This window comes from Crotalus tigris, unplaced genomic scaffold (genome assembly GCF_016545835.1).
Source record: "Crotalus tigris isolate CLP2741 ecotype Arizona unplaced genomic scaffold, ASM1654583v1 scf7180000023720.1715460, whole genome shotgun sequence".
NCBI classification, from domain to species: domain Eukaryota; kingdom Metazoa; phylum Chordata; class Lepidosauria; order Squamata; family Viperidae; genus Crotalus; species Crotalus tigris.
In genome coordinates, this window is record NW_024100139.1 from 185,860 (window position 1) to 212,993 (window position 27,134).

The following is a 27,134-nucleotide window of genomic DNA, read 5'->3' on the forward strand; positions in this document are numbered from 1 at the left end:
AACCCGGTAACAGCTAACGAAGCAACATATAATCGAACGCAAACCAGCAATGGAACGGGGACAGATGCTGATGTGGGGCGTATGCTTAGGACTCAACCCGATCAGCTGGGGCCTATGACGCGCTCCAGGAGCCGGAAACAGGCATTAAAGAACTGTATATAAGACTCCCCCCCGGCGTTTGCCTTTTAACCCTGACGATGTCAAGTGTATTTGACGAAAGCTCGGTGGATTAAATTCTATTTTTGATAGATATTCTCTTGGTGATCATTATTATTTGGACAATATATATATATATATATATATATTTACATTGCCCCCATCAATCTGGGTCCTCATTTTACCTACCGCGGAAGGATGGAAGGCTGAGTCAACCTTGAGCCGGTGAGATTTGAACCGCTGACCTGCTGAACACAGTCAGCTAAAGTGGCCTGCAGTACTGCACTGCAACTGCTGCGCCACCTTATAAGTAGGAAACTACAAATACCTGCTCTCCCTCTGTAGTAGTATCTGTCATTTGTATATATAATCTTTTCACACATGCAGGAAATCTGTTTCCAACTGAGGGAATTTATATGACAACATTTTAAATTTTACATCTTACAAGATTTAAGGTTGCTAATGCAGCTAGTCCTCGACATTCACAGTCCATTTAGTGACTGTGGAAAGTTACAGCATGACTGAAAAAAAGTGAATTATGACCGTTTTCCATACTTACGACCATTGCAGCATCCCCATGATCATGTGATCAGAATTTGGATGCTCGGCCATTAGTTCACCTATTTACGACGGTCGCAGTGTTCCGGGGTCAGATTGACTTAAGTTAGTAACATGGTCATTAATAACTGCAGAGATTCACTTAGCAACTGTGGCAAGAAAGTTCGTAAAATGGGGCAAAATGGGGCGCCACCTCGGCTCATCTTCTTGTGGGCTTGTTTGTGGGTTGCCTGAAGGCAGTGTTGAGAGTTTGAGAGTGCCCAGGAGTGAGAACCCGAGGCCCTTGCTCGTGTCGGCCCAGAGATTCCCAGAGAACCCTTTGTCTCCCGAGGCTGCCCATTTGGCGATCCGTTTCTACCGAGTTTTAAAATAAAGACAAACTTGGCCATTATTCTGGAGTACGATTCTCCAATTTTCTCTTCCCGGCCATTGTTTCCCTTCTTTGTCTTTGTGCTGGCCTCTGCTGTCTTGACGGAGGGACTGGGACAGGACCAGTGGGTACTAACTGCTTTTTTTTTATTGTTGCAGTGCGTGCTAGAATATCTTTCTGCTTTCAATGATGAATTGCTGGAATCTCCCCCCGTGGGTCCCGCGAATGGAAGTCCCCCTGCTTTGGACAGTGCAGAGGCAGCGGCGGATAACGGCATGGAGAGGAACACGGATGCGGCAAGCCCAAGCGAAGCAGGGGAAGCCATTCTGAGTGCCCCTGCCTCTGGAAAACCTAAGGCTGAGTTTGCCAGTGGACACACACAGAGTCCTCCATCCTATTACTTCTACCAAGGTCAGTCCCGTAGTGCTGGGTGTTGGGGAGAAGCTTTGTGTTTTAAGGTGGATGTCAAACAATTGTAGCATAAAAGGGAGACAAGTGGGAGGGAGTGTCAGAGCAGAAGTAGCTGATGTTTCCACCCGCTCCCCGATTATCTCAGCTTTTCATTGAATACTCAGGCCCTGCAGGAACCTTGAGGGCTCTCCAGATGCTGGCTCCTATTGTAGGACGGGCTGCAGCTTCCGAAGCTGAGATCAGTGCTACCTTGCTGTGTGTTTAATTTGGTAAACAGTCCTCAGCAGGTCGGCAGTAGAGTTGAAATCCTGCTTTTGCCGGTTAGAAGAAGAGTCGGTTGCTGCTTCTTGACACGGAGTGTATCGATAACACTGTCAGGCGGAAGTTGAGTTGGCTTAGATGCCTCGTCAGAATCGCTCAGTGCACCTTTCTGCTCCAGAATCTAACACACACACACACACACACACACACACACACACACACACACACAGAGTTTCCCTTTTCTGCAGCTGCCCAGATAGCCCTCCAGAAAAAGCTCCGTGGCCTTGGCGAGAGTGTAGTCTGCTCTTCAAAGCACTTTCATTTACTTTGCTAGATATGGAGCAGGAGCACACGGGGGTCCTCGACTCGGCCACTTGTTCAGTGATGGTTCAGAGTTAACGACTGCAGGGGTTCACTTAACAGCCGAGTCAAAAGCAGTAAGATCAGAAACGACTCATTAATGACTGCCTTGCTTAGCAAAGGGAATCCTGGTCCTAATGGTCGTCCTAAGTCAAGAACTACCTGCTGTCTTACCCCGAGGGGTTGTTCTAAGTTCCTAACCTTTTTTTTTTAATTGAAAAGTTTTATACAAGTTTTTAACAATATCCCCCCCCTGAAATAACCTCCTCCCTCCCTCCCCCCCCTCACTTCCCAGAGCTGGTTACAGGGTTACAAATAAACAAGCAAATTCTAAATAAACTTCTCCAACTATACAAATAACAAAATCAATAATGTGCTTTAACTCGAATACAAAACAAATTTAAGCAAAACAACAACAACAATATAAGCGATTCCAAATTAAAAACTAACAATTATTCATAATCTAAATAATACTTTTTAATCCCATATCAACTCTAACCCATATTTACTCTACATGTAATTTATCCATCTTCTCCACGCTGAGGTGTATATTTCTTTTAAACAACCATTCATCCATAATAAACACAAAATTTTCCCTCCAATATAACCCAACCAACAAACTTACATTCGACAAACTTGGCTCTTTGCTTTTTTTTTTTCCTTTCCCTTCTTCTTTTCTTTTCTTTTTCCCACCCCTAAGTAAATCTATTAATACCCTCCTACTTAAAAAGTTTCAGCAAACCGTTCATCTTAATTGCTAAAATTCTCACCAACAGAGATCCTTAGAATTTTAAGTTCCTAATCTTAAATCACTGTCCTGCAACTGTTTTGTTTTTTCTGATGGTGCAGCTGAAGACGGGCAGTGTCTGTATCTGCACCCAGTGAACGTCCGTTGCCTCGTGCATGAATATGGGAGCCTTGAGAAGAGCCCACAGAAGATCACAGCTACTGTGGTGGAGATATCTGGCCACTCAATGACGGAGGTAACGAGTGGGCCTGGGGCCCTTGTGGATGGCCAGACGTTGCCTCTGGGACAGGGGTAGGCAACATCTTGGCTCTTCTGGCTCAGGAATTCTGGGAGCTGAAGTCCACGAGTCATGAAAGAGCCAAGGTTGCCTACTCCTGCTCTGGGAGGAGCATCGGAGCTGTCGTCTGCTAGGAGATGTTTCAGTTCAGTCCTTGCTCAAACTCTTTCTGGGAGCCTTTTGGGATTGCCTGTTTTGCATGCTGGCAATCGGAAGAGCGGAGTTGGGTGTAGGATGCTAAGAAAAAGACACAGGTATGTCTTGAGCAGAGGTTTGAAGCTGCAGGATACAGCTTGACAAACTCTGAGTTTATTCTTTCTTATATACTTTTTACATACATAGGCTTTGCCATTAACTGCTGACATTTTACAGTTAGAAGTTTAACCTTTAGCTGTTGACATAAAGTAATTGAAAAATTCCTTCATATAAGCAATTATTTTCTAGTAACATATTACATGGTCAGAGATCAGGTAAAGACAAATACAGGTAGATGAAAGACAAGAAGAGATAAAGATGGAAAGAGATAAGGGAAGGAACTAAGCATATTATCTGTTTAGGTAGGTAAGATATTAAATCAAAAGGGGGTGATCTTTTGGCTGCTTCCTTGGGACGAAGGGTATCAAAAGGTTATGAGGTTTGTGGGGGGGAAAGCATGGCAGTTTGCTGCGCGTGCAAATTCCCCCACAGTTGGGGGGAGAAGAGTTGGGGGTCCGTTTCTCTTCTCTAAACCACAACTCCCGCCTGCAGGATGTGCGTCAGCGTCATCGCTACCTCTGCCATTTGCCCCTCACCTGTGAGTTCAGTATCTGCGAATTAGCTTTGAAGTCTCCTGTCGTTTCGAAGGAAACCCTGCAGATGTTTTCAGGTGAGATCAGAAAAGCAGATCTCTAGGAGTTCTGCTTTCTGCTATAAAAAAGGGATTTCAAGAAAAAGTTAATCCTCTATTTAGCAGGTGGCAGCACCTGACAAACCCACAGGAGTTCAGAGTTGAGCCACGCTTAGTTTTTTTTAGTTGGAAGACCGCTAGGGATGCTGCAGCTGGAGGCTGTTCTGGGACAGGAGAGAAAAGGTCCAGGCGTGTTCCTGTTGGGCCTAAGGAAGCTTGACGGACGTGGCCGTGAAATCCCCAGGGATTTAGTCAACAGCTTTACTTTCAAGTTCCAACTTACATTACCCACAAGAAACACTACCTAAAAAACAGCTTAGACAACATATCCTCTCATTTTTAAATTAAACCAGTGAGGAAAAACGAATGTTCTGCTTGTTTTTCTGAATGTTTTTAGCCCAAATCTAGTATTTATTTATTTTTAAAATTTATAAGCTGCCCCACTCCCGAAGGACTCTGGGCGGCTAACAATAAAAAAAAAACATAAAACATAACAAAACAACAATACACAAACAATCATCCAGGGGTAAGGTTTTATAAACCCCAGGCCTGCCGGAAAAGCCAGGTCTTAAGTAGCTTATGGAAGACCAACGGTGGGAGCGGTCCTAATCTCCGGGGGGAGCTGATTCCAAAGCGTGGGCGCCATCACAGAGAAGGCCTTCCTCCGCGGCCCCGCCCAATGGCACTGCTTGGCCGACGGGGCCCGAAGGAGGCCCAGCCTGTGGGATCTAACCGGACGTAGGGAACTATGAGGTAGTAGGCGGTCTCGCAAATAGCCTGGCCCTGAGCCATATAGGGCTTTAAAGGTAATGACCAACACCTTGAATTGGACCCGGAGACCAATAGGCAACCAGTGCAGCTCACGGAGGATAGGTGTAACGTGGGTGTATCGAGGAGCACCATCCCTAGCGTTACACCTAGTATTTGAGATTTGGGCTGAAAAAAGAAAGGCAGTTAATGGAAGTATTGAATTTGGAAATGAGAGACTGGATCCATGAATGACTTCAGTAGTCAGTGAAATCTGAAGTCCGGGCGCTGGATTGGGCTTCTGAGGGATAGGGGAGAGGAACCTGAACGGGAGATTTGGTTGCCCACAGTAGCCCACCTCACCCAGACTCTCTTCCAATGGCCCCCAGATGACATTGAAAAACGAAAGCGGCTTAGGCAGAAGAAAGCGCGCGATGAACGACGTCGGGAACGCAGAATTGAGATGGAGGAAAACAAGAAGCAGGGCAAATGTGAGTGGCGGTCCTGAGCACAGCTCATCTGTGTGTCTTTTTGTTTAAAAAAAAAATTATTAAGTACAAAGAAAAAAAAAGGATTAAAAACATTGAACATGGTAAATCGTCTTTGACTGACATCTCAGTCCATATTGTACATGAATTACATATAATATACTTATATACAACGAATAGTAGTAAAGTTGGAAGGGACCTTGGAGGTCATCGAGTCCAACCCCCTGCTCAGGCAGGAAACCCTACACCATTTCGGACAAAGGGCTGTCCAGTCTCTTCTTAAAAACTTCCAGTGTTGGAACATTTACTGCTTCTGGAGGCAGGCTGTTCCACTGATTAATTGTTCTCACTGTCAGGAAGTTTCTCCTTAGTTCTAGGTTGCTTCTCTCCTTGATTAATTTCCACCCGTTGCTTCTTGTCCTGCCTTCAGGTGCTTTGGAGAATAGCTTAATTCCCTCTTCTTTATGGCAGCCCCTGAGATATTGGAATACTGCTCTCATGTCCCCCCTCGTCCTTCTCTTCGTTAAACTAGACATACCCAATTCTAGCAACCATTCCTTATATGTTTTAGCCTCCAGTCCCCTAAACATTTCTAGTCTCTATCTCAGTTTATCTCTTTACTGTGACCTCCATTTTTTTCCCTCCATCTATAAAATTTATTCCATATTCGATAAAATTCTGTTTCTTCCTGATTTTTTAATCTTTTAGTTATCCTACCTAGTTCTGCGCAGTACATAATTTTCTTTATTAGTGCTTCCCCATTCAGTACTTCCATTGCTTTCCACTTTTGAGCAAATAGTATCCTTGCTGCTGTGACCACAAGGATAATTAAATATGTGTCCTCTTTATTTACATTTTTCTCTAGTATTCCTAATAGTAATGTCTCCGGTTTGTATTGAATGTTTTGCCTAGTCATTTCTATTGCCCAATCCCAGACCATACGCCAGTACATCTGTGTGTCTTTTATTACCCAGTATGCAGGCAGAGTCAGCCAGTTGGGTGTAGTGGCGAAGGCATCCAGCTACCTCAGGAAGACTGTGTGTTCTAATCCTGCCATGGGCACAAAGCCAAGTGTCTAGGCACATTCTCCCTTCCCTGGGAAGGAGGCAGTGGCAAACCACTTGTGAAAACCTTGCCAAGAAAACTGCAGGGTGCTTGTCCAATCAGACACAATTGAATGGAAGGGGGAAAGGCGCACGTCTAGGCCTAGTTTGGCAGAGATGGGAAGCAAAGTCTGTAGTAAGGGATCATTTGCACCATACTTTGGCAAAGTTTGCTTGCCTAGTGCAAAAATGGAACAAACCAAGTAGAGAAGCCACAGTGCTCCTGGGAAGAAAAGGAAGGAGCCTAACTTCAGTTGACCAGGGTACTTGAAGAGAAAACTATTGAGTTCGCTATGGAAGTGCAACTTCTGCTTTTACGTCTAGATCCAGAGGTCCGGATTGCGTTAGAGAACCTGCAGCAGTTTCCGGCCTTCAGCGCTGGCTCCGGAGAGCCTGCTGGTCCTGAGGATGAGAGTCACCTGCTGCCAGCTTGTGTTGGAGGAAGTCCCACTTCCCAGTCAGGTGAGCAGCCAAAGCAACGTCAGCCATCAGCAGCGTCTTCTAAAGCAGCATTTCTGGACCTTGGCAGCTGGAAGATGTGCAGACTTCAGCTTCCAGAATTCTCCAGCCAGCATGCTAGGAGTTGAAGTCCACACATCTTACACTTGCTGTGGTTGAGAAACACTTGTGTAAAGGCTTATTCAATTCCGTTTCCTGCACCAGTCAGTGGTGACACTTAACATTTGCATAACTCAGTCCAGGGGGATCGTAATGCAGCTGCAGGCCTGCCAGATGCTTCCAAAAGCAAAGCGATTGTAAGGACCCACCCCACTTTGCACCTTAAGAAGACAGAACTCTTGGAATATTTCTTCCAACAGGCATCCTTTATTAAGGGAAAATGGTTGCAGGCGTGCTAGATAGGACCTGGGGCCCAAGCCCTACGGTTCAAGGTTTTAAGGGGCCCCAGTAGCCCCACCCCACCATCTTTCCTGCGACAATCCCAGGCGTTACATTTTCACCCCTTTTTCCTCACTGCTGGTGGAAGGGAGACTTCAGAGAGGAGTAGATGAAAGCTGATGGCACCATTATTATGTTTAGTCCTTTTGGTGGTACCCACATTCAGTCCCTTTGAAGTTGTACCAAAGGAAGTGAGGGCCATAAAGCCCCTTTGTTCACCCCCCTTCCCCTTCATCGTATGACAGAATCCAGAGAGGGCAGAAATGGGGTTTTCCATAGTCGATCACTAGAGATGAAATCTAATTGGATTTTGACAGCGATAGACGTTTGCAAGCTGGAACTCTAAGAGAACTGAAAATCAATTACAGGATGCCCATGTCTGAAAAACGAGGGTTAATACAGTAATAAAAGTGGAATTTGGGGGGCACAGTATCAAAAGCCTGTAACTTACGTTCCCTGCCTCTTTAGTAACGAGTCTTCATTCTCATACTCAATATTTGGCTTTGTGTCTTCCAGAGTCCTTGCTGACTCCGCTGTCCTCTTCCAGCCTTGGCAGTCCCCCGTTCCTTATTGGAAGCCTGGAGGAGGACCCTGCCTTCCCCTCATTTGCCCAGGTGGGTGCGGCTGTTTGCAAGACCTTCTCATTTTCTGGAGAGCAGAAGTTGAGCCTGAACTTGGCCTCCACTGCTGAATAAATCTGAATTGTAGAAATTGCTATTCCCTTTCTCATTTGTTACAAGCCGTTTTATTGGTAATCACTTGGTAAACAGATGATCCAGCTTGACTCCCAAATCAATAAAAAGTCAGCATGTGAGGCGAATAATCTGGTTTCTGAGTCCCATCTTGCAACTTTTCAGATGCTGAGGGCTGGAAAAGCCAAACCAGAACTGTGGAATGGTTCTCAGCCAAAGAAGAAAGGTAAGCGGGATTATTCTGTTGGGCTAGTCCAGGGATAGGCAACCTCGGCTCTTTTATGCTGATTCTAGAATTCTGGGAATTGAAGTCCATGATCATAAAAGAGTCGAGGTTGCCTACTCCTGGTGGTGGTTCATTTGCCCAAAGATGTTTCATCATCTAGTAAGATCATCAATGTGAGGGAGCTGCTGTTTATATTCAGCAGTTTTTTACAGTAGTCCTTTCTAAATAATCGTGCGGTGAAGGTCTCAGTTGATGATCCTATCTTCCTTGGGCCTCACATTTGAAATGGCCAACAACAGTGATGAAATGCACTAAAAGTGAGCCTCTGTCAATAAGATTAAGCGTAAAATGAGCCAAGGAAAGCCCTAAAGCACTCTTGTAATATTCAGATGAGTTGTACATTTTAACCCATGACCACCTGGAAGGCCCAAGGCCTCAATCTTTTCCTGACAAAGGGAGAGCCACCCGAGAAGAGCTCGTGATGATGGTGAGAGCCTGTTTAGCCTTTCCAGGAATCTCAAAGCCACATTTTTCAGAAGAGACCCCCACTCATTTTTCAGAAGAGACCCCCACTGGGGCACCTCCGGCTCCAGGAGACAGCGATGCGGAGAGTGACAGCTCGGACCGTGTGCCTGTGCCTAGTTTCCAGAACTCGTTCAGTAAAGCTATCGAGGCAGCCTTCCTCAAACTGGACACACCGTCCACTTCTGACCACCTCTTAGGTAAGTCAAGGAAAAGGGCGTTGTTAGCCCTTAATTCTGTGCAAATGCAGGTGCAGCTGGGCTACCCGTTTCTTTAGTCATCCCCAGGACATTTGCCCCATCGTGGTCATTCCTGTCTTAAATTTCTCCAGCTTAATACAAGTGTTGCTGTTGTTAATTGCGAAGTTGTGTCTGACCCATCGCGACCCCATGGACAATGTTCCTCCAGGCCTTCCTGTCCTCTACCATCCTCTGGAGTCCATTTAAGCTCATGCCTACTGCGTCAGTGACTCCATCCAGCCACCTCATTCTCTGTTGTCCCCTTCTTCTATTGTCCTCAATTTTCCCAGCATTAGGCCCTTCTCCAGGGAGTCCTTCCTTCTCATTAGGTGGCCAAAGAACTTGAGTTTCAACTTCAGGATCTGGCCTTCTAAAGAGCAGTCGGGGTTGATCTCCTCCAGGACTGACCGGTTTGATCGCCTTGCAGTCCAGGGGACTCGCAGGAGTCTTCTCCAGCACCAGAGTTCAAAGGCCTCCATTCTTTGGCGCTCAGCCTTTCTTTACGGTCCAACTTTCACAGCCATATATTGCAACTGGGAAAACCATGGCCTTGACTATTTGCACTTTTGTTGGCAGGGTGATGTCTCTGTTTTTTAGTATGCTGTCTAGATTTGCCATAGCTTTCCTCCCCAGGAGCAAGCGTCTTTTAATTTCTTGTCTGTAGTCCCCATCTGAGGTGATCTTGGAGCCCAGGAAGATAAAATCTGTCACGACCTCCATTTCTTCCCCATCTATTTGCCACTTATGACCACAGTTGAGCCCGAACTTTCTGTTGCTAAGTGAGATATTTGTTGAGTGAGTTTTGCTCCATTTTACGACTTTTCTTGCCACAGTTGTTAAGTGAATCTGGCTTCCCCGTGGACTTTGCTTGTCAAACAGTTGCAAAGGGGGATTTCTTACATGACCCCCGGGACGCTGCGACCGTCGTATGTTACGGTGCCAAGTATCTGAATTTTGATCACATGACTGTGGTCGTGCTGAAATGGCCGTTAAGGGCGAAAAATGGTCAAGCCACGTTTTTCAGTGCTGTTGAAACTTTGAACGATCCCTAAATGGAAGTCGAGGGTTACCCGTACAGTGTACGAGTCATAATCTTTTTAGATGGGGTGATAATGCCAACTTGCACTAGTCTCGCTGAGATCATGAGTTGTAAGCTGCCTTGGGCAGTACATTAAACCAATCAATCAACCAATCAACAAATGCTGCATTAACAGAGGGATAGAATCAAGATCACGTGAAGTATTAATGCCACTCTACAATGCCTTGGTAAAGCCACACTTGGAATACTGTATCCAGTTTTGGTTACCATGATGTAAAAAAGATGTTGAGACTCTAGAAAGAGGGCAGAGAAGAGCAACAAAGATGATTAGGGGACTGGAGGCTAAAACATATAAGGAACGGTTGCTAGAATTGGGTATGTCTAGTTTAACGAAGAGAAGGACAAGGGGGGACATGATAGCAGTATTCCAATATCTCAGGGGCTGCCATAAAGACGAGGGAATTAAGCTATTTTCCAAAGCACCTGAAGGCAGGACAAGAAGCAACGGGTGGAAACTCATCAAGGAGAGAAGCAACCTAGAACTAAGGAGAAACTTCCTGACAGTTAGAACAATTAACCAGTGGAACAACCTGCCTCCAGAAGCAGTAAATGCTCCAACATTGGAAGTTTTTAAGAAGAGACTGGATAGCCATTTGTCCGAAATGGTGTAGGGTTTCCCGCCTGAGCAGGGGGTTGGACTAGATGACCTCCAAGGTCCCTTCCAACTTTACTACTACTACTACTACTACTAAATAAATATTTTTTTTTAAAAAAAAAAGTGCCAGGAAATAATATTTAGCCAACTCTACATGTCTGCTGGCAAGAGTGGATTTTTTAACAAAATAAAATTGTTATGCATCACACCGTAGGCAGATATGGCAGAAGCTGCAGCTTCTTTGCTCCTCAAGCACAGCTGCCTAGGAATGTTGGCTTGGGGACAGACGGGGCACCGGTCAGCACTGCCGCCAGGCTTGAGAGGAGATTCCTCCCCAGTTAGGGCTACCCTCCCCTTGCAAATAGTTCAGCAAATGAAATGAAAGTTGCACAAATGAAAATTGCCCCGAAAGGCCCTGATGGCTGTTTTTCTTTTCTTTTTTTTTTGCAGAGGAAAAGCGAGGCAAGAAAAAGAAGCAGAAGCAAAAACTCCTGTTCAGTACTTCAGTGGTTCACACAAAGTGATTTTATTAATGGGCAAATTCTTCCTCCTTTTGATTTATTTGGTTTGCTTTTGTGTTTTTGCTGCTATAGATAAATTATTTTAGTCGGGACACAATCTGTTTCTGAGAAGCGGGGGGGGGGGCGGAGGAGAGGGCTAGGGATGATTAAAAATGGGCATATGTTGGTTGCTTGTTGATACCAAACTGAAGTATTGCAACACACACCCCTGGCCAAAAGGATGTGTGTTATATGCCAGGCTGTTTACCTGGCTTGCCGTTGGGCTGTGGAAGTACAACATCTGGGTGGAGGGTGCACAGCTGCTTTTGCCATTTGGGTGAGGGGTTGAGTGCAATCAGCCTGGGGCTGCAGTGGGCTAAGCGCAACCAAGTTGCTGGACATGGGGAAGACACCAACCAATACTTGCTGTGCCCACTTACTTAGCATTTGGATGAGCAGTAGGTGGTGGTGCACGCAACTCAGTTCCTGCCTCCCCTTGCTATTCTTTGTCTTTCTGCCAAGACCGGTGTGTGCAGACGTTTTGTTGGATGAAAGCTACCCTGGTCAATCCGTGTGCAGTGGCTGCTTTTGGGGTGAAGGTGCTAATTCCTGGGGGGGGGGAGGGATGGGGAGCAGCATTTCGCTTTGCACAGAAGGGGCAACCCAGAGGAGCCTGGCATTTGCTGGGTGCCCAAATCCAGTTGGATAGGAGTACGTGTGTTCTTTCCCCACTTTCGTTTCTTCTGTTTTGAGAAAAGCTCTCCTCCCGCGTTGCTTTTGGCTTGATCTGAAATTAAATTCGTACTAAAGTGTCATTTCCATTGACTATGATAAAATTCAGTGTAATCTACCAGCAAAGGTAAATAGTTGCAATAAACCATATGCACAAGGGTTTCTTTTTTCTTTTTCCCCTCGTTCTATTTTTGATTGAGTCAGACTCCTTTGCAATCAGTTTGCTTCGTTATGATCAGACATTACCCGGGTGAAAAACATGTAGCTGATCTTCCAGAACAGGAAGCTGTGGCTTTGTTACTCCGTTGCAGACCAAACCAGTAACGCATCAGGCAGCAACTTAAGACTAACAGACCAATGATCTGTGTGATCTCTTTTAGTAGTAGATGCCTGGAATAACCTTTCTTAAATCATACCTGAAAGACTGTATATGTTCCTCCCTGAGAATCTTCCCTCGGTATATGGTGGGATTGTAGAAACTTGTTTTTGGTTAATACCAGTGGCCCTCGACTTGACCAATTTCAGTCACTAAGCAGTATAGTAGTTAAGTGAGTCACCAGGGGACTGAGTCCAATTTTATAACCAGTTTTACTCTGGTTCTTAAGCTAAGACACCCCCCTTCCTCTCAGTGTGTACCTTGCTCCCCTCCTTCCTTTTTTGTCGATTTTTAAATCAGTTTTAGTGTTAATACTGTCCTAACGGTTTATCTTGTTTTTATTGATTGTAAGCTGCCTAGAGTCATCTTTGGAGAAGATGGGTGGCATAGAAGTTTAATGAATAAATTATGACCGCAATTGCTAAGTGAGTCACGTCATTAAGTGAATCGTGCACTTAAGTAAACCTGGTTTCTCTTGATTCACTTGACTTGTCAGAAGACGATTGGGAAGGTCTCGGGTCACGATCGTGTGACTGCAAGACTCCTGCAACAATCACAGATGAAGTTGGCTGCCAAGCACCCAGCTTCTCATCTCATGACGAGGGTCACGTGACGTAACTTCAAGGATGGGATGGGCCATTACGTCACTTTTTCGAGGCCGTTATAAGTTTTGAACCTTTATTAAATGAATGGTCTAGGGCTCCCTGTAGATGCTGCTTTGGCTTCAGATACAAAATAGTACAACTATTAGTACTTCAGCCAGCAGGATGTCTAATGACTTTCTGTGTGCTAAATCCAAGATTCACAGACCACGCTGTCCGTATATATATGACACGCCATGCCCCCAAAAGCTCAAACTTGGCTCAAAAACAGTAACTGTGAGAGGGACCTTGGAGTCCAAGTGGACGATCACTTGACCATGAGCCAGCTGTGTGCAGCAGCAACCAAAAACAGCCAATACAATCCTGGGTTGTATAAACAGAGGCATGATAGATACATACACATTTGAATGCCCTTGTCAGAATCCAATTATGTTTCATATCTCGTTATCGACTATGGAAAACCCCATTTCTGCCCTCTCTGGATTCTGTCATCCAATGAAGGGGAAGGGGTGTGAACAAAGGGGCTTTATGGCCCTCACTTCCTTCAGTACAACTTCAAAGGGATTGAATGTGGATACCACCAAAAGGACTAAAGCATAACAATGGGGCCATCAGCTTTCATCTACTCCCCTCTGAAGTCTCCCGCCCGCGGAATGTAAGACCTGGGATTGTCACTGGAAAGATGGTAGGGTGGGGCTGCTGGGGACCCCTTAAAACCTTGAACCGTAGGGCTTGGGCCCCAGGTCCTGTCTAGAACGCCTGCAACCATTTTCTCTTAATAAAGGGTGTCTGTTGGAAGAAATATTCCAAGAGTTCTGTCTTCTTAAGATGCAAAGTGGGGTGGGTCCTTAAACAGCCCTCTGATCCTGAGTGTCTGGATGGCTCACTTCATCCACCAACACATACACACACACACACACACACACCCTTGAAAATAATACACTCATGAAATTTTGGTTTTTTATTTCATTGTTTAGCCCCTTAGAACAGTACTCTAGTCTCCATTAATGGTATGCCTTCAACATAATAAACCTAACTACAATATGAAATTATCAGAATGATTCAAAAAAGGAAAATGTACCAAGAACGTGCGCATCTTCCAAATTCAGATCTTGTTAACTGTTGCTAATTACATCCCAAACAATCTTCTAGATTTGCTACTGCTCGTCAACTGGGTTTCACTTGGGTAGCCTTTTGCTGTTCCTATCTGAGATGGAAGGACACCATTTTGCCTGCTCTGTGGGCTGTTGGGTGCTGCCAACCACGCCTACTTGCTGCTCAGGCTGCCATCTTTGCAGACTTGCGAACTGCACTCTGCAAATCCACCAGTGGACCCCGTGTGAATTCATGGTCTTAGTTTTCTAGGAAATGCACTAAAGCCACGCTTAGAAAACAGGCATCATGCTGCACCATAATTTCCAACCAGTGTCCAGCTCTTTGTGGTTTTCCTATGGGTCAAAAAGCTTCCCTCCCCTCCTCTGCCCTTGAGCAAACAGGAGCAGAGGCCCTTGGCGGATACACACAGCTTCAGCTAGTTTTATAAACAGATGTGTAAAAATAAAAATAGAAGGGGGGGGGGGAAAGTGCTGATCTTTGCCCATGAGAAGCACACAATCCTTCTCCTTGCCTAAGCACTTCAGGGGTGATGTGATTCAGTCCGTGTTCTCCTCACTCTCTTCATCTTTGCTCTGGAACTGCTCCACTCCCACAAGCGCACAGCTCTGGACCGACTTCCGGATAGCTTCTCTATCAGCTGTTAAAACAGGTGAAAGGAATTTGCAAGACACCCTCACTGGCATGTTAATAAAGGCCTCACCCTCTTCCAGTGGCCCTCATTCAGTTGAAGTAATGGCAATGGGGTGTCTCTAGTGTTTTTCAATCCTGGCAACTTCAACAAGTCTTGTGGACTTCAAATCCCAGAATTCCCTAGCCACTCACTTTCTGCTGGCCGAGGAAGTCTGGAAGCTGAAGTCTTACAGTTAACCAAGGTTGAGAAATACTTCCCCCAACTGGGACTGCAGCACCCAGAATTCCCCACCCAACGAATGGCCGTTCTTGATTATCTAACCCTGTTGGTCTTGAGTTCAAGCATCTGGAGCAACAGCAAATGGCTACCACCCACCTTTTGCTTTACCATGGCTTTGACTATTCATACACCATCCAGATTTCACTTTTTGACCATTAGGAATTAGAAATTAGAAGAAGCAAGTTCAGACTTCCAGGAAGCTGGTATTCTGCACAGGTTTTCAGTACTCCCACTGTACTGTACTTATGGGTGATAGTCATTCTTTGTGAAAAATATATAGGGGATTTGATTTAAAGAAAAAAAAGTAGCCAAAAAGGGGGGGGGGGAGGAAGAAGGCCAAGGGAACCCCAGTGCTTACGCAATTAGGTAATTAGTAACCAATTCTTGGTAATGTTAGATTCAATCTCTTTTTAAAAGGCATTCTGATCTCAGACTAGCTAGGACAGTGTTTCTCTATCTTGGCAACTGGAATTGAAGTCCATATATTTTCAGGAGATATAATCGAGGAGATATACAAGGATTTGTCTTCCTATAACAGGGACCTGCATAATTCCTGGGTTGGAGGCTGCAGTTCATGTTTTTTTTTTTTTTTTTAAAGCAACCACTACAAACAACACAGCTCTAAAGAACTGATTTATCAAGCTGTGGCCTGCCACTGCCTCATTCCTCATTTTACTGAAAGCGTATAGGTCTTACTTGGGTTTCAGAGAGATTTTTTAGAAAGGAAGGTTAAGTTGTGGGAATTCCATCACTGGAGGTTTTCGAGAAGAGATTGGACAGCCATTTATCCAAGTGGTAAAGGGTCTCCTGCTCAAGGAGAGGGTTGGACTAGATGACCTCCAAGGTCCCTTCCCACTCTATTATTCTGTTCTAAGTTAGAGGCTGCAGCACTTTGCTCAGGGCTAGGCCAACATTCCAGATTATGATTAATTACCTTCACTGGTACAGTTCCGTAAGAGCAGCAGTAGCTGGTCCCTGTTGTACTGAATGAGGAATTTCTGACACGTGCGGATTGTTGCTAGAAGCAGAGAAGGAAGACATCAGGACTCTGCAGGCAAGGAAATACTTGCAGCCTAAATATTCACTCAGAGTAATGGATTTTTTAAAAAGCCAGGAAACAGATTGTAGCAGGAGAGGTCAAAAATATTCGTCAAATAAAAATCTTGTGGGCACCAAATATATGGAAGGAGACACAATGGAAAAAGTAACAGAGTAAACCACAATGAGATATTCTTGTTGCCCATTTTTAACAGCAAGAAATGAAGACTATACATCAAAGACTCTTGAAGATTAGGCTAGTACAGTGGTGGCGAACCTATGGCACGGGTGCCAGAGGCAGCACTCAGAGCCCTCTCTGTGGGCATGTGCACCGTCGCCCCAATCCTAGGCCTTCAGCTGGGTTTTATAAAACCTTTTCGCTTTAGGCCTCCGCCATGTGCAAAAAAAAAAAAGTTAAATCAGTCAATTTCAACTTCTCGCGGGAAAAAAAAGATCTCGCAAAGTTGGAATTGATTGATTGAACTTTTTAGTCCCATCCAGTCTGCCGTTACCACTGCAGCCACGGCCACCCAATGGGCCACGCCCACCCGGGACCCGATGATACATAAGTGGGTTTGGGGTTGTAGTTTGGGCACTCAGTCTCTAAAACAGCGTTTCTCAACGTTTGTGTGACGGCAACCCCCGTCACACAAACGCGCCGCGCATGAGCGGCGCGCATGCGGGGGGCCACCCCCATGTGCGGCACGCATGTGGGGGCCGCCCCCATGCGCGGCGTGCATGCATGGCACCACCCCCATGCGCGGTGGCGCCCCCATGCGCGGCGTGGCCCCGAGGGGGGAAAATGGCAGATCGCATTGTTTGACGACCCCCGTAAAATGGTCGATCGACCCCAAATGGGGTCGCGACCCATAGGTTGAGAACCGCTGCTCTAAAAGGTTTGCCATCACTGGGCTAGTACAATATGCAAGCTGCAACAATCCAGATAACCACTAGAGGACAGCAAAACACTACTGCTCTTTATCTCTGCTGCCATTTGATGACTTGGAACACTGTATTTACTATTTACGAAATCCAGAAATATTTAAAGTGCATTCTATTTTAGCAGAGAAATAACATGTACGCATAACTAGTGCTTTCTCTCAAAAGCAGGGTCCTCTATTTTCAGATCAACCAAGCACTGATCCACTGGTTGTGAAAGAAATTGACTGACTGGCTTGTTGCCCTAAGTCATGTACACCTGTACCTAATACTGGTGCAAAAGAAAATACATTTTCCGAACAGCTTCCAGCATGATTTCTGGATGGACCCCCAACTACACTAACAGCACTTGTGGACAATTTGTGCCTATGAAAAAACTCTTTTGATATTGATTTAATATATCCAGATCACAGAATCCTTTTGAGTTGCTTAGACTGATGCCCATCTCAGATGGCTACATCTAAGGAGGTAATGTTGGGAAACTCCCCCCCCCCCATATTTATCCTTTTGATTCCCCCCCCCCTCCTGTTCAATCATGTCTGATTCCCAGAGGCTGCTGAACAAGTAAAACCTCTGCAGTTTTATTGGTTTGCTTTGTCCTTTTCCTGGTCTGTCTGTGTGGCAGGCCCAAAGTCACCCAGGTGTCTTTGTGCCTAAAGGAGGACTAAAACTCACTTCCTCTCAATTTCTACTGCAATGCACAAGGGAGAGGTTTTTTTAAAAAAAAATATGTTAAATGCAGACTCTTACAAGAGAAAGCTTACCTCCAACATGAAGGGTGTTAAAAGAGCAGGGGCAGTGTTGGCTCCTATTTTCTAAGTGACTAATAAAGGGAAGAGACGACCACAGAAGTCGATAAAAATCTTTCCGGCAGCAGAAGAGAACCACTCCTGTGTAGGCATTCACATATCTTACTGAAGAGAGAAACCAGAGAAACTTGTCAGGGGAAATAGTGGGACCTGGGCAGCATGCAAAATGTGCTTCCTTTAGTTTACAGCAAGGGTTTTCAAAATTGACAACTTTAAGACTTGTGGAGTTCAACTCCTAGAATTCCCCAGCCAGCATTGCCAAAAACCTCAGGAAAAATGAACCACAGCAAACAACGGATTTGCTCAATGACCATGGTGACTTGTTTAACAACCATTGCAAGTCATAAAATTAGGTCGGTGACACAATGACTTATTTTACAACCATCACAACTGCAATGAACAGGTTCCGTCACAGCCCTTAGTCAAGGACAGGGGTAGGCAACCTTGGCTCTTTTGTGACTCATGGACTTCAACTCCCAGCTATGCTGGCTCAGGAATTCTGGGAGTTGAAGTCCACGAGTCATAAAAGAGCCCAGGTTGCCTAGCCCTGGTCAAGGAGAACCTGCACGGTGCACTACCAAAACTCTGGAAACCAGACCTGAAAAAGCAATCGAGCAACAGGCGACTCCAAAGTCTCCATGTATTCTTGCAACTGCATTCTTCACCGCACTGTGCACTATGCGCTCCTCAATGAACTGCCGACAGCGAGGGTCTTCTGAGATGATCTCGCAGAGGAAGTACCTGGAAAAGCAGAGCAGAAGATCAAAGAAAGGACTCTTAAAGCTACCCATCGTGCACCACCAGCTTTATGCAGCTGGGCAGCAGCAGACCTTCATAACTTCCAGATCAGACAAAGAGCAGGGTGGCCTAGGCGCACACATGCACTGTGTTCTTTCTATACTTAGATAGACACATGAAAACAGATGTTTTAATAGTTGAGAAAGTGATAACCACAGACAGTAGCACCAATTCCTGCCCTTGTCAGGTTAAAGCCATGCAAGGACCGATTCGGGACCTTTGAGATCAAGTCGACCAGGGCTTCTTCATTTGGCCAGCAAAATTATTTATTTGAAACATTCTATACTATTTTCCAGTAAAGGGATCTCAGAGCTGCAACAGTAAAAGCTTCCCATTACAGCAACAAGAGAATTTAGTGGCTAAACCAGAGCAAATACAACCCTCTCCTTTACACATAATAATTAAAAGCCTAGAAGCAAAAAAAATTTTTTTTACAAAAGTATTCTGCTTAAGTTTTCCAAATGTGCTTTATTTGCCAATGCATCCAGTTCCATCCTCAAACTCTTTTGCAGACGGTTCAAACAAAAATAAGCACTTTTCCAGCAGGATCAATTAGTTAAACAGATAACTTTTATTGTCATTTTTTTAGTTCGCACACTGGCACACATTAAAAATGGAATTCTATTGCCTGCTCTCAAAGTGTACACATACACAGCATAAATATAAACATGCTGTAGTATACACAACATGTTGTATATACCTGCATATAACTACATACATGTATATACTATACTACTTAATTTCATTGCGAGTTACACAATGACAAAAAAGATATTCTATTCTATAAACCTACACCCTCAGATATATATATATATTTAAATTATTTTTTATTTTTCCAAACTCTCCCCCATACATATACCGTGATATTTATCAGATGTTAACATACATTCTTTTTACATTCATATGTAAGATACTTTTAATAAAATGAAATAAATACATACACATGACTTTTGGTGTTGCTCGCCCATTTCCCCTTTCACTGTATCCACACTCCTTCTTCTCTACTTTCTTTCTCCCTTTCTTCTCTTCCCTACTTCCTTCTTCTTCCTCTCCTCTTCTCTTTCCTTCAGCACTCTCCTCCCCTTTCTCCCCACTTCTCCTCCAACCTTCCTACTTCCTTCTCCCCTCTTTTACTCTTTTCTCTCTCCTCTCCTTTCGTCCCTCTCATCCCTCTTCAGATACAATTCAGGGGTAAACCTCACATATAAACATTAATCCCAATAAAGCAAAGCGCTCTTTCTCTCCACGACTCCCCAGCTCTGCATCTACAGCCCGGACTTTTCCACTACTTCCCAAGTCCTGCCTGAAACTCCCTGCCAAGCCTCAGGTCGGACTGGCTGCGTTCACACGAGGTGCCCGCCTGGCCTTCGGCTTGGCCCAGATGGCCAAGAGAATTCGCACAATCCGCACGACCCGCGTTTGCACGCGTCGTGGGAAGGCAGCCGCTGTCTCGGCCGGACGTGGGCGCCGCCTGCCCGTCGTCGCCGTCGCGCTTCCCCAGCTCCCGGGCGAAGCGGCCAGCCCGTCCCCGCTGCCCGTCGAAGCCTCACCGGTTCTTAAACCGCACCATGGCGCCAGTCGCTCCGGAAGAAGAGCCGAGCCGCATGCAGGTGGGGCCGCTCTAGCCCGCGGCAACTCTATCGCGGAAGCGCCCTCGACCACAGAGATAAGAAAAGGAACGGGCATTTTTTTTTCCTGTTCGTCCGCTTTCACTGGAATCACTGGAGAAATCTTGACTTTTCATGATTTTTAAGCTCACAGGGGCGTCTACGGACATTTGCACTCCCTTGTTTTGCTCTGGAATAGAGAGAAATCGGGCGGGCCCATTCTGGGCGGAGGACGACTCTTCTCTTTTTCGTTTATCTGAGGTATCCTGATCAACCGAGAAGGGGGCGCGGTGGCAAGAGGAGACTCGCTTTCCCATTGGCCCCACCCCTGAAGTCACGTGCAGATGTTTTGGTTTTCTCTCTCTCTCTCGCCTTCTCTATCGCGTTTGCCGTTGGAAAGTTCGTTTTCGTTCTGTTTTTTTTTTCTTCAGGGGACCAATCAGCGCTGCCAGGCGTCCTCCTTTCCTTTTTCCCCTCCCACAAATGGTTTACCTTCCCTGTCTATAATGTATCCCGCTCTTTCATTGGCTGTTTGAGAGGGAGAGGCGGGGAGAGGACAAAGACGGAGTCTATAAAAGCCGTTGCTTTTTTTTTTCCCGCCCTTTTTTAGGAATAGTTTTTGCTTTTTTTAAACTGTCTGTGGAGATGAGTTCGTTGAAGCAACGTCTCCCTTTTGTAAATAAATGCAAATAAGAGACTCGGATGTCTGCAAGCGGCATGCCCATTGTCACCTCAACACACAATCCGCCAGCGGATAGTTCCGCGGACAGGAAGAGCCTTCTGAGGATGGTTGGGATAACAATACCCCTCATCCCCACCGAGAAGGCGGTGCAGCCAAGCCAGATCCTAACTTGCAGATTTGGGATTGGCTTGGCTAACTGTCAGCAGAGTAACAGCACTAAACATGTAGAGTGGGTCAGTCTTGGATGAGAGACCACCAGGAAAGCCCAGGGCTGAATGAAGTTGGAAACCATGATAATTTTGGGGTTCTTGCAAGGATGTGTGTCACTAGGAAAGAGGATTCTATGAAGAGATTGAAGTGCTCAATCATGAATATAGAATCAGGGCTGGAAGGGATCCTTGGAGGTCTTCTAGTCCAACCCTCTGGTCCAGGGGTAGGCAACCTTGGCTCTTTTATGACTCGTGGACTTCAACTCCCAGAATTCCTACTATGGCTCAGCTTGGAAACCTCTCCCTTTCCCCTCAGCATGGCTGGCTCAGGAATTCTGGGTATTGAAGTCCATAAGTCCTAAAATTGCCAAGGTCGCCTACCCCTGCTCTAGTCTCAGCAAGAGTTGTTGTTAGTTGCGAAGTTGTGTCTGACCCACTGTGACTCCATGGACCACATTCCTCCAGGCCTTCCTGTCCTCTACCATCTTCTGGAGTCCACTGAAGCTCACGCCTCCTGCTTCAGTGACTCCATCCAGCCACCTCCTTCTCTGTCGTCCCCTTCTTCTCTTGCCCTCCATCTTTCCCAGCATTAGGCCCTTCTCCAGTGAGTCCTTCCTTCTCATTAGGTGGCCAAAGTACTTGAGTTTCAACTTCAGGATCTGGTCTTCTAAAGAGCAGTCAAGGTTGATCTCCTCCAGGACTGACCGATTTGATCGCCTTGCAGTCCAGGGGACTCGCAGGAGTCTTCTCCAGCACCAGAGTTCAAAGGCCTCCATTCTTTGGGGCTCAGCCTTTCTTTACGGTTCAACTTTCACAGCCATACATTGCAACTGGGAAAACCATGGCCTCCAGTGATGGAGTGCCCACAATTTATCACAATTTATGGTAATTTATTCAGCTAATTATAATTATACACAGAATAACAAGAGTTGGAAGGGACCTTGGAGGTCTTCTAGTCCAACCCCCTTCTCAAGCAGGAAACCATTTCAGACAAATGGCTGCCCAATTTCTTCTTAAAAACTTCCAGTGATGGAGCACCCACAACTTCTGAAGCTGTTCCATTGATTAATTGTTCTTCCCTGCCAGGAAATTCCTCCTCCCACATTGGAATTTCTTTTTAATGTGTGCCATTGTGCATGCAGGAAAATGACAATAAAGGTTATCTTATTTCCATTTTATTGGATCTTAGTTTAATGAGCTTTTAGCAATTACTTCTTATCCTGTCTTCTTCCAAGTTCTGGGGGAAAAAAAATCAGTGCAATGCAAGCACTGTTGTATGTAAAAGAAACAGTGAATTTTGTGAAAGTAAAGCTAAAATGCTGAGTTGATGGTAGTGGAAGGTGAAGCAGCCCAAAAGAAAGACACAGACCAAGGCAAAGCAGGCGGAAAATTGAAGGCTTTACCACGTGTGTGATTTACTTGTTGATGCATTGCTATTGAGGGACTTTGAGGAGAAAGTTGATACTGCTAAGGCAGTGTTTCCCAAACTTGACAATTTTAAGGCATGAGGACTTCAACTCCCAGAATTCCACAGCCAGCAATGCTGGCTGTGGAATTCTGGGAGTTGAAGTCCACATGCCTTAAAATTGTCAAGTTTGGGAAACACTGTGCTAAGGTATGAAAAAGCAGTTGGAAACACTGAAGCGTCTTCATGCTATACTGTCCCTTCTTTGCAGTGGAATCAAGAAGAAACATCGGTGAAATCTTTACCGCCCTTCCGAATTGCTTTGCTTTTAATGTTAAACAGCACAAAATAATGTGTGTAAATATGGCGTTAAACTGAGTATACCAATTTGTGCCTTTAATGTTCCAGCAGTGTGCATATTATTAGGAGGCAATTGTGCCTCAAAATTAAATAGCCATCTGGAATGTTATGTAAGCAGAAAGATGGAGTATATAATTTAAAAGAAATAAAATCAGTCTGAAAGACACATTTATGTTATTGTAAACCACTGGATAAGTAGATTAAGACTGACAGATAATGACATTCTCTGATTGATCTTTCTGTAGAATTGTACTTCAGCTGATTCAATTAATGTTTTTTCTAATAAACTCAAAATTTTGAGGCTTTTCAGTTCATGATTCCAAAAGGTTAAAAAACAAGCACAAGGATTCTTTGGCCACAGAGTGTATATAGCTATAATTTATTCAAGTGTTCTTTTTTTTTTTCCTGAGACAAGAGAAGATAAAATTTCTACTGATAAATTTTCTGCGCTGGCAGTCCCCACTGCTGTAAGATCCACCCTCCACCCAGTGGAAATTGGAGAAATTAAAGGAATACAATGAATGTGACTGTGGCTTTCTATTTTCTGCTCTCTGGAAATCTCATTTACACTTCAAATCCTGGCCTGCCAGCACTTGTGGGAGAACATCACGAATGCAAAAGATATTACGCTGCCACTTGGGCATAATCCTCATCTTGGTGAGCTTGTTCAAATATTGGAAATGTCAAAGGATTAGAACATTTCTAGGATGTTGGACCATCCTGCCCCCTCAAGGACTGTCTAACTTTGTTGGAGAGAAACAGACCAGCCCCTTCCACGTTGATGCCTTGCTAGAAAATCCACATGTCCAGCAAACAGAAGAGACTAGATTTGACAAGGTCAGAGAGAAAATGGCCAAAACAGATGTAATGCAGAGCTCAGGTGGGAAGGAGATAAGGATTAAATTTTATCCCTTGCACATTCCTTTAAATGTGAACAAAACTAACTACTCTCATGCTTGAAGACTTGGGTGAGTGATGGGCCCAAGGCTCTTCCAAACTGGGAATCAACGGCCTCTCTTTTTTCTCTTTCAACTTCAACAGTACAGTAAATATTGATTGCACAATAACAATGTGTGGGGGGGTGAGTATTTGTAAAAATGTGGGAATGCTTATGGAAAAAAAATGACTGCCCTTTTAACTCTCAATCTCTTTGAAATGCCACTTCCTTTTCTAACAAACATTTTTTAAAAACTTGGCTCAAATTGCATTGTGCTGCAGGAAATTTACATAACTGCCTCCATGTAATCTCTCAAAAACCTTTTTATGGTTATGAGTGTCCTCTGACCGCATTGCCAAATTTGCTAGTGTTTGCCAAGACTTAACAGCAATTTCCTGTAATACTATAGAAGGAAGCAACTAAATGCTCTTTACAAAAAAGGCTCTGCCCTTCAAAAACAAAGGGAAATTGTAATTCTCCATATGCACCCTTTTATGTGATAATGCAGCCTTGCCCACTTGACCTCACTATCCAGCTTCCTATATGGTGGGACCTTCCCATGCCAAAACATGGTGCAGCCCAAGTTACTATAATATATATATATCGTCTATTTAAACATTTCTCTTTTACTTATTTAACATGTATGTTAACATGTCTGTTGTGTCCTGAGCCTGCAGTTACAGGCTCGGGATGTTGCAAGGGTCCCGGGCTTTGCAGAAGCTGCCCGGGACCAGACTGAGTGGTGCTGGCTTGCATACATGCGCAAGGCGGGAAAGTGCCTGCGGTTTGTTGCCATTGTGTCCGGGGATCTGGGAATATAAAAGGAGGCCTGCGTGCCTTTACTCGTTGTTGGAGTTTTGACTGAAAGCACAATAAAGAATTGTTCTGAAGAAATGTGTCGTCCTTCTTCGCCATCGCTTCGAGGACTTAACAGTGTCCAATATTAAATTCATAAACTAATCACATCCCTGTTTTGGGGGGGTGAAAGACTCTTGCGTGCCACAGTGCCAGATAACCCATAGGCAGATGTGGATGTTTGATGGTATTACAGGTATCGTCGCAGGATGGAAGCAGTTCCTAGTAAGGCCGCCTTTGCAATTGACTAATAGCGAATTTGTCAATGCCAATGGTGTTCAAGTGGTGCTCCAGTTGTTTTGGGATTGCACCCAAGGAGCCTATTACTATTGGTAATACCCTTGCTTGCTTTTGCCACAGTCTTTCTATTTCTATTTGTAGGTCTTTGTATTTTGTTATCTTCTCCAGTTCTTTCTCGTCTATTCTGCTGTCTCCAGGTATTATTATTATTATTATTATTATTATTATTATTATTATTATTATTATTCTGTTGCTTTGCTGAGAGCTTCTGTATCGGAGACAAATTCCTTATGTGTCCGATCACGTTTGGAAGTTTTTAAGAAGAGACTGGACAGCCATTTGTCCGAAATGGTGTACGGTTTCCTGCCTGAGCAGGGGGTTGTGGCTCCTGGTGTTTTGTTTTCGGTGGGAAACGGGTCCAAGTGGCTCTTTGAGTGTTTTGGGTTGCCTACCCCTGGTCTAGTTTAATGAAGAGAAGGATGAGGGGGGACATGATAGCAGTGTTCCAGTATCTCAGGGGCTGCCACAAAGAAGAGGGAATGAAGCTGTTTTCCAAGGCACCTGAAGGCAGGACAAGAAGCAATGGATGGAAACTAATCAAGGAGAGAAGCAACCTAGAACTAAGGAGAAACTTCCTGACAGTGAGAACAATCAACCAATGGAACGACCTGCCTCCAGAAGTGGCGAATGCTCCAACACTGGAAGTTTTTAAGAAGAAACTGGACAGCCATTTGTCTGAAATGGTATAGGGTTTCCTGCCTGAGCAGGGGGTTGGACTAGATGACCTCCAAGGTCCCTTCCAACATCATCATCATCATCATCATCATTCCATCATCATCATCATCATCATCATCATCATCATTATTATTATTATTATTATTATTATTATTATTATTATTATTATTATTATATAAAGTATTCAATTCAATTCAAACTGTGGAGAGGTTTGTACCTGTTTGAGTCTACTGGAGTCTCAGCACAGCACTCCTGCTTCAACCTTCTTTTCCTTTCCTGGCTCTAAGCTTTGTGATTAATGTGTATTTAATCTGGTTGCATTCTGGCTGCATTCCCTCCCAGAGATTGCTTAGCCTTCCCGCTCAGGATCCCAACAGGCTTTCCGCTGCATGGACATTTCTCCAGATATGTAAGGCTGTCTTGCGCCTTACGAAACCCTGAACACAGGTTGCGTTTTTCCATGTGACAAAGTGCAGCTGAGGCTTTGGTACCCTGTCTGCCTCAGTGCGCTTGGTCGGGTAATCGGATAGGAAGGGTGCACTGAGCCAGGTCCAGGGAATAGCAAAGGCCTTCTATTATTGGCTCAGGAGTCTGATTAGGGGTGACATGGAAGGCAGAACCCGGGCATCACAAAGACAGAGTGTGCAAACAGACCCGTTTGCTTTGTTTTTTAAGCAGGAAAAGACCACTTCAGCTGCCTTCACCTGGGGTAGCTGCTACCCCTCTGGAAGTCCCACAGACGTATTGCCATCAATGCCACCTTCCTTAATTTCTTCATCTAGAACAGTGGTTCTCAACCTTTTTAATGCCGCGACCCCCAACCGGTTGTAAGTCGAGGACTACTCAACCTGTCGTAAGTCGAGGACTACTCAACTGGTGCAGCACTGTTTGCAGAATGGGACTTTTGGCAGGCTCAGCAGGGCAGAGACAGCCTGGACAATTCCTATTGGCTTTTGAAAGCCAATAGAATTAGACTCTATTCAAGAGAGTCTATTCTATTGGCTTTCAAAAGCCAGGAGAATAAAAGGGAGTAGCACAGCTAAGGAAAAGGGGAAAACAAAATGGCGGACTGCGTTGTTTGGCGACCCCCGTGAAATGGTCGTTCGACCCCAAATGGGGTCCCGACCCACAGGTTGAGAACCAGTGATCTAGAAAAAAGGGAACTGATACGGGTAGCCCAACATTTCTGTTACTAAGGGAGACAGTTCAGTGAATTTTGCCTCCTTTTATGAACTTTTTTTTTGCCGCAGTTGTTAAGTGAATCACTGCAGTTGTTAAATTAGTAACAAGGCTGTTAAGTGAATCCGGCTCCCCCCCCATGGACTTTGCTTGTCAGACGGTCGCAAAAGGGGATCCTGTGACCCCGGGACCCCGTGACCGTCGTATATATGAGTCAGTTGCCAAGCATCTGAATTTTGATCCTGTGACCATGGGAGAGTTGCAAGCCACGAGTGTGAAAAATGGTCATAAGTCACTTTTTTCAGGGCCGTTGTAAATTCGAATGGTCACTAAATGAATTGTTGTAAGTAGAGGACTACCTGTAGTCTCGTATTGTCCATGCTCTGTAGCACAAGAGCATATCGAGCGCATATCATCTAAGCCAGTGGGGGCGAACCTATGGCACCCGTGCCAGAGGCGGCACTCGGAGC

The 27,134-nt window shown here is 45.0% G+C and overlaps 2 protein-coding genes across 3 annotated transcripts in view; one reads left to right on the forward strand and one right to left on the reverse strand.

Annotated features, from left to right (window-relative positions):
- Positions 1–12,034, forward strand: part of RNF10 (ring finger protein 10) — a 34,363-nt gene extending 22,329 nt beyond the window's left edge. Inside the window, exons 9-17 of one of the 2 annotated variants that reach the window (XM_039321096.1) lie at positions 1,243–1,495; positions 2,966–3,099; positions 3,889–4,006; positions 5,164–5,265; positions 6,690–6,827; positions 7,779–7,876; positions 8,033–8,180; positions 8,741–8,902; positions 11,086–12,034. In XM_039321096.1, coding sequence (XP_039177030.1) covers positions 1,243–1,495; positions 2,966–3,099; positions 3,889–4,006; positions 5,164–5,265; positions 6,690–6,827; positions 7,779–7,876; positions 8,033–8,180; positions 8,741–8,902; positions 11,086–11,159 — 1,227 coding nt within the window. In that variant the 3' untranslated portion in view covers positions 11,160–12,034. The remainder of the gene's footprint in view (positions 1–1,242; positions 1,496–2,965; positions 3,100–3,888; positions 4,007–5,163; positions 5,266–6,689; positions 6,828–7,778; positions 7,877–8,032; positions 8,181–8,740; positions 8,903–11,085) is intronic. The other variant, XM_039321097.1, reaches the window with a different exon arrangement.
- A 1,759-nt stretch (positions 12,035–13,793) lies between these two features.
- Positions 13,794–20,307, reverse strand: POP5 (POP5 homolog, ribonuclease P/MRP subunit). The gene is made up of 5 exons (XM_039321187.1): positions 20,006–20,307; positions 18,256–18,398; positions 17,613–17,762; positions 15,806–15,889; positions 13,794–14,598 (listed from the first exon to the last, which is right to left on the reverse strand). The coding sequence occupies exons 1-5, from the start codon at positions 20,059–20,061 to the stop codon at positions 14,498–14,500; spliced, it is 534 nt and encodes a 177-aa protein (XP_039177121.1). The 5' UTR covers positions 20,062–20,307; the 3' UTR covers positions 13,794–14,497.
- Positions 20,308–27,134: the final 6,827 nt, after the last annotated feature.

Excerpts from the sequence above, each read along its gene's own strand:
- POP5 (XM_039321187.1), bottom strand. The coding sequence starts at position 20,061 with ATGCGGCTCGGCTCTTCTTCCGGAGCGACTGGCGCCATGGTGCGGTTT. Across the intron at positions 18,399-20,005 it reads ATGGTGCGGTTTAAGAACCG|GTACTTCCTCTGCGAGATCA; the intron begins GTGAGGCTTCGA and ends CTGCTTTTCCAG. Across the intron at positions 17,763-18,255 it reads TTGCTCGATTGCTTTTTCAG|TAAGATATGTGAATGCCTAC; the intron begins GTCTGGTTTCCA and ends TTCTCTCTTCAG.